At 37.0% G+C, this 15,796-nt stretch overlaps 2 protein-coding genes across 3 annotated transcripts in view; both read left to right on the plus strand.

Annotated features, from left to right (window-relative positions):
* Positions 1-5,991, plus strand: part of LOC135262327 (cadherin-related family member 2-like) — a 33,409-nt gene extending 27,418 nt beyond the window's left edge. The window contains exons 23-31 of the mRNA XM_064349298.1: positions 381-483; positions 743-831; positions 1,471-1,539; positions 1,753-1,891; positions 2,396-2,517; positions 2,884-2,997; positions 3,769-3,843; positions 4,417-4,474; positions 4,700-5,991. Coding sequence (XP_064205368.1) covers positions 381-483; positions 743-831; positions 1,471-1,539; positions 1,753-1,891; positions 2,396-2,517; positions 2,884-2,997; positions 3,769-3,843; positions 4,417-4,474; positions 4,700-4,846 — 916 coding nt within the window. The 3' untranslated portion in view covers positions 4,847-5,991. The remainder of the gene's footprint in view (positions 1-380; positions 484-742; positions 832-1,470; positions 1,540-1,752; positions 1,892-2,395; positions 2,518-2,883; positions 2,998-3,768; positions 3,844-4,416; positions 4,475-4,699) is intronic.
* A 3,970-nt stretch (positions 5,992-9,961) lies between these two features.
* Positions 9,962-15,003, plus strand: alkbh6 (alkB homolog 6). 2 transcript variants are annotated; one of them, XR_010332188.1, is made up of 7 exons: positions 9,962-10,591; positions 11,315-11,383; positions 11,819-11,879; positions 12,417-12,568; positions 12,802-12,900; positions 13,499-14,158; positions 14,195-15,003. XR_010332188.1 is itself a non-coding variant. In XM_064349413.1 (6 exons), exons 1-6 carry the CDS (start codon positions 10,535-10,537, stop codon positions 13,766-13,768), a joined length of 708 nt encoding a protein of 235 aa, XP_064205483.1. In that variant the 5' UTR covers positions 9,962-10,534; the 3' UTR covers positions 13,769-15,003. The 2 variants fall into 2 exon arrangements, 1 of the variants encoding a protein (XP_064205483.1); XM_064349413.1 differs by having other exon boundaries at positions 13,499-15,003.
* Positions 15,004-15,796: the final 793 nt, after the last annotated feature.

Raw genomic sequence — 15,796 nt, forward strand, 5'->3', positions numbered from 1 at the left:
AATAGGGGGAGCCGCTGGATGGCTCATCTGTTAAGGCACTGTTCTAGTTTTTCTGTTGAGCTGCATATCACGTGTCCCAGCTAATAAATACATTTTAAATTTAAAAAAAAAACAATTCTCACAATGTTGCTGCCATAATTTCAAGGTTATAACATTTATAAAACATTCCAGTAACATTGTGAGAACATTTTTTGTTGGCTAGGGTTTTCCTCCAACTCATTCCTGTGCAAGTTCAATTTAGGAACTTGTGGTGGAGCACATTCAAATGGGGATATAATAAGTATTTATCAGGTGCTGAATTTTTTTACCTGATCTGTAGCTTTAAATTGTTTGCCAGAATGTTCCTATACCTGCATATTTACCAAACAAAATTATTTTAGGTCCTTAGGCACCTTGGACAGTAATTTAAAAGGCCAGTACTTAGTAACAGTTCAGGCAAAAGACTGTGGAGAACCACCACTGGAAACGACTACAAAACTTATGGTAAGCATTCGGGTGAATTTGCTCTGCCATCACAATTGTCTAATTGGAATTTAAACTGTCTTTGTAGTTTTCATTTTTTAGATCACGTGAAATCAAACTCACTTTCTATCACAGGTAACATGAAGGGCAATGAATAAACAGTTTTCATGGTTTTGTCACAAATGTAAATAATAATAATAATAATAATAATAAACCGATACATCTTGTAATCAATATGATACAAACATAAAATATTTTTTTGTATATGCTTTTATTTAAGATTTATACTGTTGACAAATCATTCCGTGTTGGCCTTCGCTTTGAATCTCGAGTGGATGAGATCAACAGAAACATTAATTCAATTAGAGGGTAAGTGCCTGATTCTGTTATTTTCTGATTTTCTGTAAATCCCCATTTATATAACTCATCAGTTGGCACTCCCAAAATTGAATGTCTTATAATTACTGGTATGACAGGCAAAAAATATTATATAAATATGTTTTTGTTTTTAAACAAAATGGATAGCTAGACATAAGACAACAACGTGACGATCGGTACCAACTAGCGATTTTGAGTGGCAATTGTAGCACATTAATAGTTAGGGGTGCTAGGGACAAGGATCAGTAATCACTGGCCATAAAAAAATCTAAATGTTCAAAGTTATGAAAAAACAAATGACAAAATTGAGCTGATCATTCAAATTTGATCACTTTAAAGTCATGCATGGGTTTTAATCTGACACATTGTGTCCTTGTTGTAAAGACATGGACCACTATGCTGGAGAATAAATGCTTGTTGTCCAGATTAATTTAAAGTTACAGGTCAAGTTTGATCGTTTTAACTCATTTCATATTCAGTGGAAGAATATGAATGAATGGGCAGAACAAGGTGATAAATGATTTTACTCTTAAACTTAAAATTTAAGCAGTCACTTAAATTTGCATTTGAACTTTCAGAAGTATGTTGACTCTTAGCACCTATAATATTTAACATTCTATTGTCCTCTAGGGCTCTAATAGCAGCCACCAGAGCAACAGTTCATATTATAGAAATTGTCTCAGAAAGCCAGGAACAAAGGTATGTAATTTTAAGGTATTGAGACTTACAATTAAACAACTTAAATTATTACTGTAACAGTCCAAATCAAAATTCACTCTACAGCAATTCAGGTTAATTTCTAGAATATCTAGATATGTTTTTATCAATTCATCATTTTATTCACGGTCTACAACTATGTAAATGCATCAGTCATAATTCTGTGTAAATTTCAGCAACCTAATGATTTTTCAGGGCCTCCGGGGTGACTTTGTTGGGATCCTATTTTGTATACCCAAATGGGAGTGCAATAAATTCTGATGATGTTGAAAGGATTCTACAGGAGGACTTCTATCATGCCAACATCCTGCAAAAGTATGGACTAACATACATTGTAAGTATGTACAGGAAATGACTCTGCTTTTGCAAGAAAGAAAACAAAGGATACATTATTAACAGTATAAGAAAATGTTACATGCTCTTTGTAATACAAATTAAATGTGTGCATGAACACATTTCATAGTAAGTTCCACAGTTTTTCTTTATCATAGGGGCAGTATTCTACCTTTTCTTTACATCGGGCTGGTGGTCGGAGAATGGGCTCCTCCTCTGTAGCTGGGTTCCTTTCAAGATTTCTTCCCTTGGGGAGTTTTTCTTGACACTTTGACACTGCTTGAGTGGGTTTTTTTTTCTTCTTCTTCTTTCTTTCTCCTGGGGAGTTTTTACCCCACTTGTTTTCTTTTTGGGGAGGTTCAGGTCTGGATTTCTTCCCAACTTTCCTTCTGCTCTCTGTAAAATGTCTTTGTGACATTTCATTGTAAAAAGCACTACACAAAAATGGGTTGATGTGAGTATCAATTTAGCTAATAATGAAAATTTTCTTTTCTCTCCATTCTAGGTATCTACTGGGCCAGAAGTGAAAGAATTTGATCCTGTATTGCTAGCTTTGATTTGCTTGGTAGCAAGTCTCTTGATTGCACTGGTTGTCATGTTGATGTCATTTGTTTATACTCAGAGGAGGTATGTAATAAGAAAGTCAATAACCCTGGTGGTGTCATTTCCTGAAGGAGATTCCCATGTAGTTATGAGCTGCACTATAGCCTACATCCTCAAGAAGTCCTTGGCCATGACAGCAATATAGCCTTGGTAGTCTGAGACCAATCTTGGTTTTGCCTCCAAACAGCAGAATTCTATAGGAGATGCATTATGAGTTCATTGAGCTAGGTACTTGCCCTGCCCCAAAGGGTAATGGCATACTCTGGTGTGAACATTTCATTTTCTGAGACCTGTTATCCATACACTGGTCAAGTGATATTTAAATTAACAGCACCGTAAAATGAATATAGCCTACAGTTTTTGCCCATTTACCCATAACTATAATTTCAGCTACAAGAGGAAATTAAAGGCAGCTAAAGCCATGAATTCAGCTGCAAAGGTGTCAACAGAGAATCACAAGCCAAGGGCTGTGGTGCCTGGGACCAACAGATACACAATTGAGGGGTGAGTCACTACCTCCAGAACAAATGGAGAAAATCTAAGGGCCAAACACTGCTGTTGTTGCATGAAATTGACAACATTGTCTTAACCTTGAAATTATAGAAAACATGTAATTTATTTTCACAAAGTGAAATCTGTTGACCAGCCAGTGTATAATGATTCTGTTGGTCCTTCCCCTCTCCCCATTCATGTTCACTCACCTGACTCTACATCTCCCACTTTATCTGGAAATCAACCCCTCTCCACTGAGTCTTGTGTGAAACTCTACATGATCCCCTCTTGGCTATTTTCAACAGTAGTACTCTTCCCCACACACGCAGTCTCACTTTCTTGATCTGCTCTCTGATTCACTCCGATCTCTGCTCCCTTAAAAATAAGGGCCAGAGGCTTGAACACTTATGGAAAAAATTAAGACTTGCAAAGAATGGATGGAATTGGCAGATGATGCACAGAAGAAGTTACTGCTGTAATATTTTTAGTGACTGACAGCCTGTTATCCAGAACTATACCAAGATTTTTAGCATTATGGGATGTGGAAACGTGTTTTTGAGGGTGATTGACAGCTCCTGGATGAGGGAGAATGTAGCTGGTAGTTAGAGCACCTCAGTTTCAGAAACATAGAAAAGCCAACCGATCATCCAACCTGAGCAATTAAAAGGTCTTTGTGTGAGGCAGTGTTCTTCTGTCACACACTAAATTATTATATTTCTCTTCTTTTTTTTTTTACATTGTTTCAACAGTAAATGGCATGTAATCATTTGGTTTGTCCTGCAGAGCAAACCCTGTGCTGAATTTGAACTTTGAAATGACCACAGACCTGGGCTTCGATGAGGATGGAGACAGAATAAGGTAAGATCACATGCACATTCATTTATCACATATTTTAAAAAAGAAGGCCTTACTCCCATTATTGTACTTGCTTATCCTGGGCAGGGTCATGGGGTACTGGAGCCTATGCATGCATTTGGCAAGAGGCAGGAATAATCGCTATAGTCACTACCCATAAGCAGATGAGGGCTAACTGACACAGTTCATTTTAAGATAATAATGTTAGTACATGATGGGTATCAATGATACTGGATATAAACACTGAATCGGGTCGAATCATTGTATTTGTAATTATCTTTCCTGTATTCTATTGTAGACCCTGTATCAAGATGCATATTAAATCTAAGAGGGAAAGATTCATGCCTCTAGCTTGGATGCAATTATTTGGTTGTTTTCTTGTCACTTACCACTTCACTGCTATGTACAGCTTTGGTTTCTGGAGTACTCTTGGATGTCTGAACTTTTGTCCACAATAGCTCTGAATCCTGTTTTAGTTAGCCTTTTGTATCCACAGAAGTATTTACTGACATCTGTCCTCTTAATCTACTCTGCGTGAGTGCACTGAAATACTAAACTACTTCTTTTTGTTTTCAGTCTTAACTCATTTGACCTTGATTTGAACATGACTGAAAAAGACACAGTGCCCATGATGGTAAAGCCTACTTTTCCAGAAAAGATGCTACAAACATATAATCAGATAATCAAGTGCTGTCTGAAAAACCTTTATGCAACTACTTAAACTGTGTTCTTAAAATGATATGCTACTCCAAAACATTTGAAGGGAAACTATTGAGTTTCAAATGTGATCTTAACTTTTAAATTACCTTCGAGTGTTTGCAGTTGACACTGTGATCTGTGTGTGTTTGTACCCCATTAGATTATTCAAGAGGAGGAAGAGGAGAATGGCAATGAATTCCAGCATATTGAACCCCTGACAGCAGCCCTTGCCCAGCTAGAAATGGAGAAGGGATGCTGGGAAAATAACAGCTTTGTGAACCCTGCCCTCAGCACCACAGACCTTTGAATGTAGTCCTTTCTGTTTCTGTCCAGAGGGCAGGCAAACAGATCTCCTGTCCAAAATATCTTTAATATCCATTTAACTCTGGTTGCAGTCAGACTTTTGTATCCTTTAAATGATCAGTTTCATATTATAACTAACATTTAATTCCTTTGGACAGAAAATCTACATATTACTTTCCTGTGTAGTTTGCTGCAGACTCCATTGATTCAATAAAACTTCATTACCCAGCATGACATGAGGAAAAGCTGTTAGAAAATGCAGACTTTTATCTTCTAATTGAAAAAGGAAAGCCCATTACATGCTGTTGGCCTCAGTGTAATACACTGGATGTTACTCATACATTTATATTTTAGTCACCGTACAACTGTTGAAGGTTACTCCCAATCACCACACTCAAACCCCATGCAAAAGTGAAAAGGGGACCCACCCCTCTTAAATGTAACCGCATGGCCCGCCCCTGTTGAATCTCCCTTCATAGACATGTTGCCTAACCACAAATACTGGACTAAGACAGAAAAGTGGACATGAACCAATAACAGTTAATGTTTTCTTGTGAAGACTTAAAAATGAATTCCCTTCACAGACATGCAGGAATGTTTCCTTCAGTGGGGTGCTGGGAACAGTGCCATGGCCAGGATTTTATTTCTCAGTTGCAGAATGTGTATGCTGTGTATCTGTAAAGTTTACATTACATCGCCAAAAATAAAAATATATAATTACAACCACCTATAATGCAGCTATGATATGGCACAACATTTTTCATAATTTACAGTAAGGGTAATGTACTGTTCATGTCTCTGGTACTCAGACATCACTAACATATACTGAAATATATTTGACTAATCACCAGCAGTTTTAATCCACTTGCCGAGTGTACTTAGCTACCTGTAAACAAACTGTGGTTTTCTAATCAAACTTATGAAAGGTAAATTAAACAGATTAATTGTGGGTTACCTTTTTTCATGCGGTCACAATTACATTTACATGTGTGTTGACTTTTCATAGTGGAGAGACCAGCATAATTGTATATATTTCTCTGTATTGTTAAAACGGTGCTGTTCATCTTAAAAATGGCTTAACATCTATATCTTGTTTGGAAGCGAGCCATCTGGTAATAAAATTAATTGGATGCAAATGGATTGTTTGCATATATATTTCCCAAGCCAGATTTTTTGTTGAGTTGTAAACTTTATTTTTCTGCATATATTCATATTTGGAAAACATACATTTTTGCATTAATGGCATTCCTCAAAATGGGAAAATAAATCTTCCAAAAATAATTGAATTCAATACAATGACTTAAAAATGATAAAACAGTGCTTATGACAGAAAGTCACTTGGTGCCAATTTATTATTTTTCAGTTAATGGCATTGGTATCAGGTTTTTTACAAAAAGGGTAATAACAAAGCTACAAAATTTTTTGTAGTTAATTTAATTATTTAATATGACCCCTACCACTGGTCCAGGTTTTTTTTTATCAGCTCATTTTGGGCCCAGCTTCTGTCCGAAGTCTTTGATGGCATCTGTGGCTTTGTCTGCAGCTGTTCCTATGGTCGTCTGCATTTGTCTGTTGGCCTCATCCGTAGCTGCAAAAGGTGGCCCAGACAGTTTTGGAGTTATTAGTGGTCATAACACACTTGCTCTGCATACTGTTGAGTAGCTAATGCAATAGTTAAACCAGAAACTTGATGACTGGCACAATGATATTTCAACCTAAAGTGGAATTATTAGCTTGCTTATTCTGCTGACAAGAAAAGTAAACCAAAACAATTGCATGGCATTAACAGACTGTGAATTCTATGAGGGTGTCATGTATTGATGAAGCTAAAAATCATTATTTTAAGTGGACTGCTTTATTATTGGCAGAGTATTTAAACAGCATTTGCAAAGGAATGATTCCATAGTATAGTTTTTCCATCAGTGCATCTAGGTTATTCCCACTTTTGAAATGCTAACAAGCAGGTTGCCCTTTGTGTGTTTAACGCAACTATTTAATCTGTCGTCTTAATCTATGATTTTCTGACACAATAAGTCTGGAGAGTGCTATTGACGTACCCAATTTGGAAGTTTCCTTTGAAGAATCAGCCACTTGCTGCACAGCTTCTTGAGCTGCTTGGACTACCAGAACGGGGAGGGGATGGGAGAGAGTGAGAGAGAAGAAAACATTTCATTGTATAAAATAACAGCTAAAGGCTAAATTGTAAAAATGTTTGTCCTCTGATGATTAACCAGACATAAGCATCACACATTTTCTAGGTGTTAAGTCAATATGCATTTCTTTTGTGTTCATTTCATGGTTTTAGTATGAAAATGAAGCATATTTACTTAAAGTGTTCTGTTCATATTAATGTACTTTATAGAAAAAAAACTAAAACTGGTTTTTGTTCATGTAAAATCCAAACAAGAGACTCCAGTGGATTTGTATCAAAAATAGTCATTTTTTAATACTTCTTGCTAAAACAAACTCAGATTGAAAGATGGTTTAACAGAATTGTTCATTCATTATGATTCAATAGTAATGAATATTTGAAACTTAATTTATTTATAAAAGATTATGTACAGCAAGTGAGAAATTATTTCAAGTAGTGATTCAAAATTTATAAATTTGTTGTAATTTTGGTTAATGGCCGTAGAAATATTTTGATATCTAAACTTTGGCATAATTGAGGAATTGTGCGGTAAATTTCTGGTTATCTTATTGTAGTCCCGAATTAGCAATAATCATACTTTTTTGTATATAGCACTTTTCAAAAGAGTGCTTTACACAGAAATATGCAAAGCAATTGTATTAGAAACACTAATTTATATTTGTTCTTATGATTGAGCAGATTTGGCAGCTTGTATCAGCAGTCTATATAATTATGAAATTTAGACATTTTACTCCGTTTGAAACAACATTAGTCCCATTTGTGTTTGTGAATTTAGGTTTGTTGGAATATGTTTGCTGACAGAACATCCTCCTTTTGACCAGAGAAGTACTATTATTGCTTTTACGTTAAAAAAAAAATATTCTCAGAATCAAAATAACAGGTCTTCTGGATATGCTACAGTAATTTCATACTCAGGTGACAAAATAAGATAACTTTAATGTCTGAGTCAGTACATTTCAATGAAAACCAAATGCTGCATATCTTAAAATTCTTTCTTTCTTTTTGTTTGTTTTTTTCACTTATCTTTTTATAGGCTTATGTTTTATTTGTGTGTTATTTTGCTTTATGTCGTAATATTTAGCTTGGCAGCAAATAATTATTGATTTATTGTTTTGGGATCAAGTCATTTATTCTCATTAGTTTTTTAAAGATAATGTTTTGAATCAAGCAAATACTTCAATTGCACGGTTAAGGTTGATAAAGTGAAGGTGTCTTACCGGTAGAATCTGTCACACCTTTAGCAGCTGACTGGGTAGTGCCTTTGAGCCCCTCGAAAGATTTTTTGACTGAAGCCATGACTGTTCAGCAACCCCTCTGAAGCTCTGTTCAGGCATCAGGAATGCACTGTCTGTAATGCTAGTTTAATACCCTCTGCCTGAGGCAGCACAGCCAAGCCAACACAAGCCAAGCTGATTACATATGCAAAACTATCAAAGGACCCAGATTACTGAGGCATTTCAGATATTAGCTGGCCTGTTGATGTGTCACAGTGTGTGTGCAAAGACCAGCACTTTTTAAGCCCCTTCTCAGTTTTGCAGGGCTAGACATCCTGTTGTGACAGGATGGAGGAGTAGTGTTGAACTTTTTTTTTTTAGCTGTTTGTGACTACTAGTGTGGAAAGATCAGTTTAGGACTGGTTGGTATTTTATCTTAAATCTGTCTGCTTTGCTTGGGTTCAGACATGTTTGTCTTGCTTGACAGAGATGTTAAATGTTGCAAATTTAATGTATTTTTATTGCACACATTCAAACTTACATTCAAGATTCTTTTGAAGACACATTATGGCAGAAACATACATTTGACCATTTTCAAACAAATGCTCTACTGGAATGCATACATTCTAACTGGAAGCTAAATATTCATGCTTTACATATACATACACAAACATCGGTACAAAGACTTAAAGACCAGGCTCCTCTGCTATTTGGGAAGGAAATAAGGAAATGAGACTTGTATGAAGAGTTATTACAAAAAATTGGGGAAAAAAACAGTAATACAGAACAAACACAGCATATGCAGTACCACGCCATGACCATATAAATATTTATGAAGCAAAATAGGCTGTATAAAACACAGAACACAGATAACATGCTGTATTTAAATGGGTAATCCACCACAAAACAACATTTAGCTCATTTAACAGATCAAGGTGGAACAGATTAATTCTGTGTGGCTGGCCAAAGCAATTCGTGTACAGAGATATCGGCATAATTAAGTACTATATTTATTTATTTTGAAGAACTAACATACGTGGGTATTTTGAATTTGGAGATACCTCAGTCATAGTTGAAGGTGGCGTTGACCGAACTCACGTCAAAGGGAGATTGGGGGTAACTGCTGTTCAAACTGTAAACAGAATTAGCTTGTGAGCTAGCATGTGTAATGGACTTGCTTGTCTGCGCTCCTATTTTGAAGAGAATCCACTGCCCTTGGATGAGGTGGGGCACATGGACGGTATCTATAGTACAGATATAGGAGAATATTAACAGGCTAGACCAGAGACCACGGTGAAATCACTAATCACTTTTTTAAAAAGTGCTTCACAGAGAAAAGGTCAGTCACGTTGTCCATATTTTTCTAGTCTTTTCTACACATGGGCTTCACACCTTCGTCTCCTCTTCCCCATTCTCTGTCACTGCCGGTAATCTATAAAAATGTCTGTTCTTGTCAGATTTAGCCTATTTTGACATCCAAAGCTTTCTGAGTAAGCTGCATTTTCCCCACTGAATAAGCATTTTCTTTTCCATAGAACTTAAGCAGCAAAGAGAACTGCACTGAACCCATAAACCAAAAATGTTGCTTTCTTTAGTGACTAGTTAGCTAGCGAGTAACTTTACGCTCTCTCCAGGCTGCAAAAATAGCTGTTTCTCATCATCACCTATAGTCCTGCCAATGGATCCTCCTGGACACAGCACAGTACAGCTACGATAACAACTGCGAAGCAGAAATCTATCCAATAGTATTTCAGTACGCCTGCGCATTGGTAGAAATTTGGACATGTGACTAGACGAATCCGAAACACTTCCTTGTCCGCATTCGTCCACATTGGAATTACCGTATTTGTGTATAAACTAGAGATTCCGCGTAGTGTTTGTATGCGACGTGTTGGTTTATAGGGCATCTGCCGTAAGGAACAGTAGGTAACAGAACGTATAAACCAGACAAGCCGGTTATATAAATGAGTAACTATAGCCGGTTACAGAACTTGGATTTGGCCCGTTCAGAGTGGCCAAGTGGAGTGATTTGCAAGCTTGATTACAACTGCAGACTTGTAGCTATTTACGTGTAACAAACTATACGTGTAGTAAATTTCTTGTGAAATTAGAAGTAGGCCAATTACGCTTAAAATTTGCGAGAGTGGTAGCTAATTACGGTAACCTTTTGTGACTAAAAAGACTGGTAAACCAACCGGTGATCTATGCATTTTGCAAACTCAATTTGCAAATTATATTTAGTCAGTCCCAGCCCTTATGGTTAGGCTGTCTGGATATCTTCTTTCATTGATTCTTAGTGTTCAGTCTCCTTAATATCCTAACCCATATGGAAGAACCTGCGTGTCAAACTTTGAAAGGACTGGGACATTGCGTCGTTAAAGATGTAAGATTTTTACTGTTAATGTTTTGTTAACACTTAAATCTAATCGTATTATACAAATGTTGACAAATCTGTGGAACCTAAGTAACCCGGTCTAATGAGTTGTTTGTTTCTTCAAGAGGATTTTTTCTTAAAGAGCCCAGTGAATTATCTGGTTTAGCAGATCTTGAAAGTTTTATTTAAAATATCAGAAAATGGGGTATTGGTGAGCACAGAAACAGCTTTAACAGCTAAACACACAAGCAAACTATAGAGCGTTAGTTCTGTCAACTCAAGCTCATTTCTTACTGATAAAGTAAAATGAAATGATTTGTACACATAAAATAAGTTCAAAATGATTTTTTTTATGCTATGACATATGAATGTGGACAGTTGGTGGCAGATTGCATGTGTGCTATAATGTAAAATGGGGAAGTATTGGCATCAATCATTGACGAGACAAATATCGGTTATTGATAACAGCACCAGAATTTGCCTATTTCTCGTGGTTGTTAACGGTGTTGAGGGTTTTTTCTTGATTTGCCTTCATTTGGTACCCCCTCATCATTGTCACTGATAGGAACCTCATGTCACTCACACCTTTGAGCAAAATAATTATTGTCTTTTCAGAGTACAGTATATTGAATTAAAAAACACACTTGATATTCACTTTTGATATTAACTACAGTATTTACAGTTTACCTGTCATATCAGTTTTTCCCCTTTTCTTTCCTTTTTTCCGTGAAGGCTCCACCTTCTGTGTATTACTTTCCAGATTACATAACAGAGGCAGAGGAGGCATATCTTTTGCAACAGGTAAGGCTGTCGTTGATATGAACACCAGTCACACACATTAAATTACAAGTTAATGTTTCAAAGCATTTAATTTTTATTCCAATTTCAAACATCCAATTGTGTTTGTACAGTGCCTTGAAAGGATAGTGCCACCCCATCCTTTCAGATATAGCAAAATACCTGACAAAAAAGTTAAGTCAGTAGTCAATATTTGAAACTTGAAAGGTATCACACATGTCAGGTGTACAATAAACTTTCAGAGATAGCTGTAAGTGTAATACTTTAAAGGGGTTCCTGGATAATGCTTCCATCAGTGCAGTTGATTCGAGATGACCACACAGTTGTGATTTCATATTCAAAATGGTCATTATTCCGGGGAGTGTTTTTGAAAAAGAAGCTTTTAGCTATTAACCTTTTTGTCTTTTAAATTTCCTGTTTTACCTTTCACTGTTGAAGGTATACAGGGCTCCAAAGACCAAATGGACCCAACTGAAAGGCAGACGGCTCCAGAACTGGGGTACTGTACCATGTCAAATCATGCTTGTTTTTTGTTGTAATTTTTGCAGCGTGTTATCCATATTCTCTTCTACTGGAACTATGCATGTTCTCAGTGTGGTGACCTAGTTTTAAAGTTATAAGTTGATGTGAAAAAAATTGCTATTTCTCAATTCGTCAGTTTTTGCACACACATTAAATATGTTTGGCTTTGAAAGAATGCATCAAACATGGCCAGGTGTTGAGTGGTGTTCAGTGTCGGGTCCATTTTGTCAATTTTGTTAGGATTGTGTGTACTGTAGATTAAAATGTTATATGTTTTCATTGTCCATATGCCCACACAGTCCCATTATTTTTATTTTCTCAGAATTTGAGAGCGTGGTAGAATATTGGTCAAGAGTTTCTCCTTAACATTCAATCCCTTTAATGTCTTTGGCCACATCTGCCCAAGTCCTGACAAACTGACCTACCAAATTTCCATTTGTATGATTGAAATCTTGAAGAATGTTTGTGCAGGAATATACATCTATGCACCACTGTATTTTCATATTTTTCATAGGTGGGTTGCCCCATCCAAAAGGTATGCTTGCTGAAAAGCTACCTGAATGGCTACAGAAGTATGCTGAGAGAATCTCTGCCCTCGATATATTTGCTGGAAAAACTGCCAATCATGTCCTGGTGAATGAATACAATCCAGGACAGGGTATAATGGTATAATAAATAATTTGTCTTTGCTTTGTTTTCATGTGAAATGTAGCTAGCAGAATTAAATGAAAATGCAAGCACAAGCACATACAACAAAAGTGTGTAATGTACTCTCACAATTAATATCATGCTGTTGCAACATTGTGCAAATAGTCAGTGTGCATTGGGAATGTATCCACAATGTTGCATTCACACAGCCATTTTCATACTTATGCTTGATTTGTTGAATTAATTCTCAGCCACACGAGGATGGGCCACTCTACTACCCCACAGTTTCCACAATCAGCCTTGGGTCTCACACTGTCCTAGACTTCTATCATCCCATCAACAGTGCCCAGGTAAGTACAGGGAATGGGGAATGCCAGAAACCCATTACCCTCATTAGGGTGATATACCACACAACTAACCAACATAAATGGTTACCTTGTCGAGAACTTTACTTGAAAAGGTTATAACATAGGCCAAAAATTAAATCTGTACCCTTATTTTAGGTTTTTTGAGATAAGGGATAGAGAGATACTAGAAAAGACAAGTAAAAATAGTAATACAGAAATCTCTTTCAACAACGATCTGGCCAAGACAGGCAGCAACAAACAAGCAAGCTAAGCTAGGAACCAATTCTGTGGTATTTACCATGCTAAGCAGGTGGGAAAACATTTTAAAATAAAGAAACTGTATATGCACAAGAGACTTTCACTGAAAGGATAATGCAGTCCAAACAAGTATAGTGAACACTGCAACCAAGGAGTTAAAAAACTGTTTAACACAGCGGGCACAAAAGCACATTCCGTACCCAGTTAATCAATCATATACGTTCTGTTATATGTACATCTGCTTTGTGTAATCCTTAAGCTCTCAAATGGCCTTTCTGAAGCCAACCACATTTGTTTTGGTAGTATGTCTGAAGATGCACATAACGCCTCCTCGTTTCCCCAGACCGACGTCCCACAAACGGAAGAAAGCCGCTACTGCCTGTCCCTGCTGGTGCAGCCCCGGAGCCTGCTGGTCCTCCAGGATGAGATGTACAAGCATTACCTGCACGGCATCCAGGGAGTCGTCCAGGACACTCTCACAGACAGGGTGGCCAACCTGTCTCACGCTACCGCCTGCGCTGGAGACTGCCTGACCCGAGGCACCCGGGTTTCGCTCACTATACGCCATGTCCCCAAAATTCTTAGAGCCGCCTTGCTACTGGGGAAGAAGTGATGGGAAGACTGAGCAAGAGAAATAGTCAAATGGAAACGTGAGCCTGTTGAGAATTCTGGCCAGAATATCTCGCCCTTCACCATCTCTGTATGCCAGTAGCATCCTTTCATCATTGTCCTTACATCAAACTTTGCAAAAATGTATTTCAAGCCAAACGCCTGCAGATTATGGTTCCTCTACATCATTGTGGAACATTTGTGGAGCTTTGCCTCATAAATGTCCATTGTTCAACCACAGTAATAACTACGTTGTCATAACATTGAAAGGTTAATTCTTTCAGCAGTATAACCACAGAAAAAGACAAGTATCTGTAGCGGTTTCTGCAGAGGAAACGCCTCTTATATGTTGTAGATGCTGTTCCAGCTCACTGGTTCTATATGACATGAGCTAGTTTTTTTTTTTTTTAGTTTTTTTTTTTTAAAGCAGAACATTCATTGTGCTGTTGATTTGTTTACCTTGATAGCTAGCTCAAACATTCAAAATTTTGCTTTCAGTGCAAATATACTTTCATTTTTTGAACCAAGTTAGCCTGATTTTTATCCCTTTTCTCCCAATTTGGATTGTCCAGTCATATTTATCGTCCTTTCTCATCAATACAGTGTTCTTCACCAAATAAAAAAAGTTCATGCATGCACTCATTCTATTCCAAATTGCATATTACATAGTATAGTTGCAGTAAGAAAAATAAGCTGAACCTGTCAGTGCCTGATGTGGGTCTACAGCAGGCCCACCTAGGGAAAAAGTAAGTCCCAATAGGCTGATTCAAAATGATTGATAAACAGTAAGTCCATTCATGTTGTATGAATCCCATCTTAATACACCAATATGCAAGGCCATCTAATAGTATGCATACAGTAGTATAGAGGGAAGAAAAATCTTCATTCCTTCTCTCAACACTGATTGAATATGGGTTAAAACACACAAGCTCTCTACATTATTAGAAATACGTTTGCTAACTTGCTGAGTTGTGTATCCTGAGAATGAAAGGAGTTAGGTTAGCTAAATGGTAGCCTCATTTGTGACGCTTATAATATCTGAGGCTGACAAACTTAACATAACTCCAACCAGTCGGGGGTGTGCTTTGCGAATAAACCAATGAACAGTACTTCAGGGAAATTACTTTGAAACTTGTGTAGGTGGCTCTCTAAATGGCATTTCTAAGTCTAAGCACTCAGCTGGTGCTTATGTGTACAATGTCCACAATGGAATATGGAGTCAATTTTGTGCCAAAAGTATTGTCTGCGTAGGAAAAAAAACGCACGTGTAGGAAAAAAAATTGCACGCGAAAAAAACAAATCGTAGGCGTAGATGTGGAAATGTTTCTCGTGATCATAAAAAATAAAATCAAACGCATTTTTCTGAAATGTAAACGAAAAGTTATGTTCACAAATGTAAAAAAATAAAATTGAATTGTTTTTTCTCACTCGTGTTTACGATTTCATTTTTTTTTGGCTGAACCTAACACACGTCAGCCGGCCTACCAATGGTGTAATTTCATAACTCGGCCGACCAATGGTGTAACTTCATCACTCAGTCACAGACATTCGCGTTTCTAGGGCTGGCCCCGCTGTTGTGGTCCAGCCAAAAAGGCGTCAGCTTAGCAGAGAATGCACATTTCAGAGCGCCTCAGAGACAGATAGAATAATAATACATATTTCAAATAAATACAAAATTGATAAAGACGAAATATCAACTCGCCATCCCTGCTACCTGCATGCTGCGCGCAGAGTACCATTATTTATTTATACATTGGCAGACTACAGCATAAATTGCGTCTTTTTTATATTCAATATTAGTAATTGCAGCGAGAAACTGCAGCTGTAGACACAAGAAAGTTTGTTATATTATGGTAGCAACAGAACGAAGCAGACTATATATTTACATTGTTTTATTATACCAGCGTGTTTTCTCGCGTTTGTAGAGAAACTGAAATACTATCAAGAAAAATGGTTTAGCTATTTCTCAGCATAATGACAGATTCAAAGACTAAACGAACTAACCCAATATTGTCTTCAAATGGATCCATGC

The sequence above is a fragment of the Anguilla rostrata genome, chromosome 9, assembly GCF_018555375.3.
Source record: "Anguilla rostrata isolate EN2019 chromosome 9, ASM1855537v3, whole genome shotgun sequence".
In the NCBI taxonomy this organism is placed as follows: Eukaryota; Metazoa; Chordata; class Actinopteri; order Anguilliformes; family Anguillidae; genus Anguilla; species Anguilla rostrata.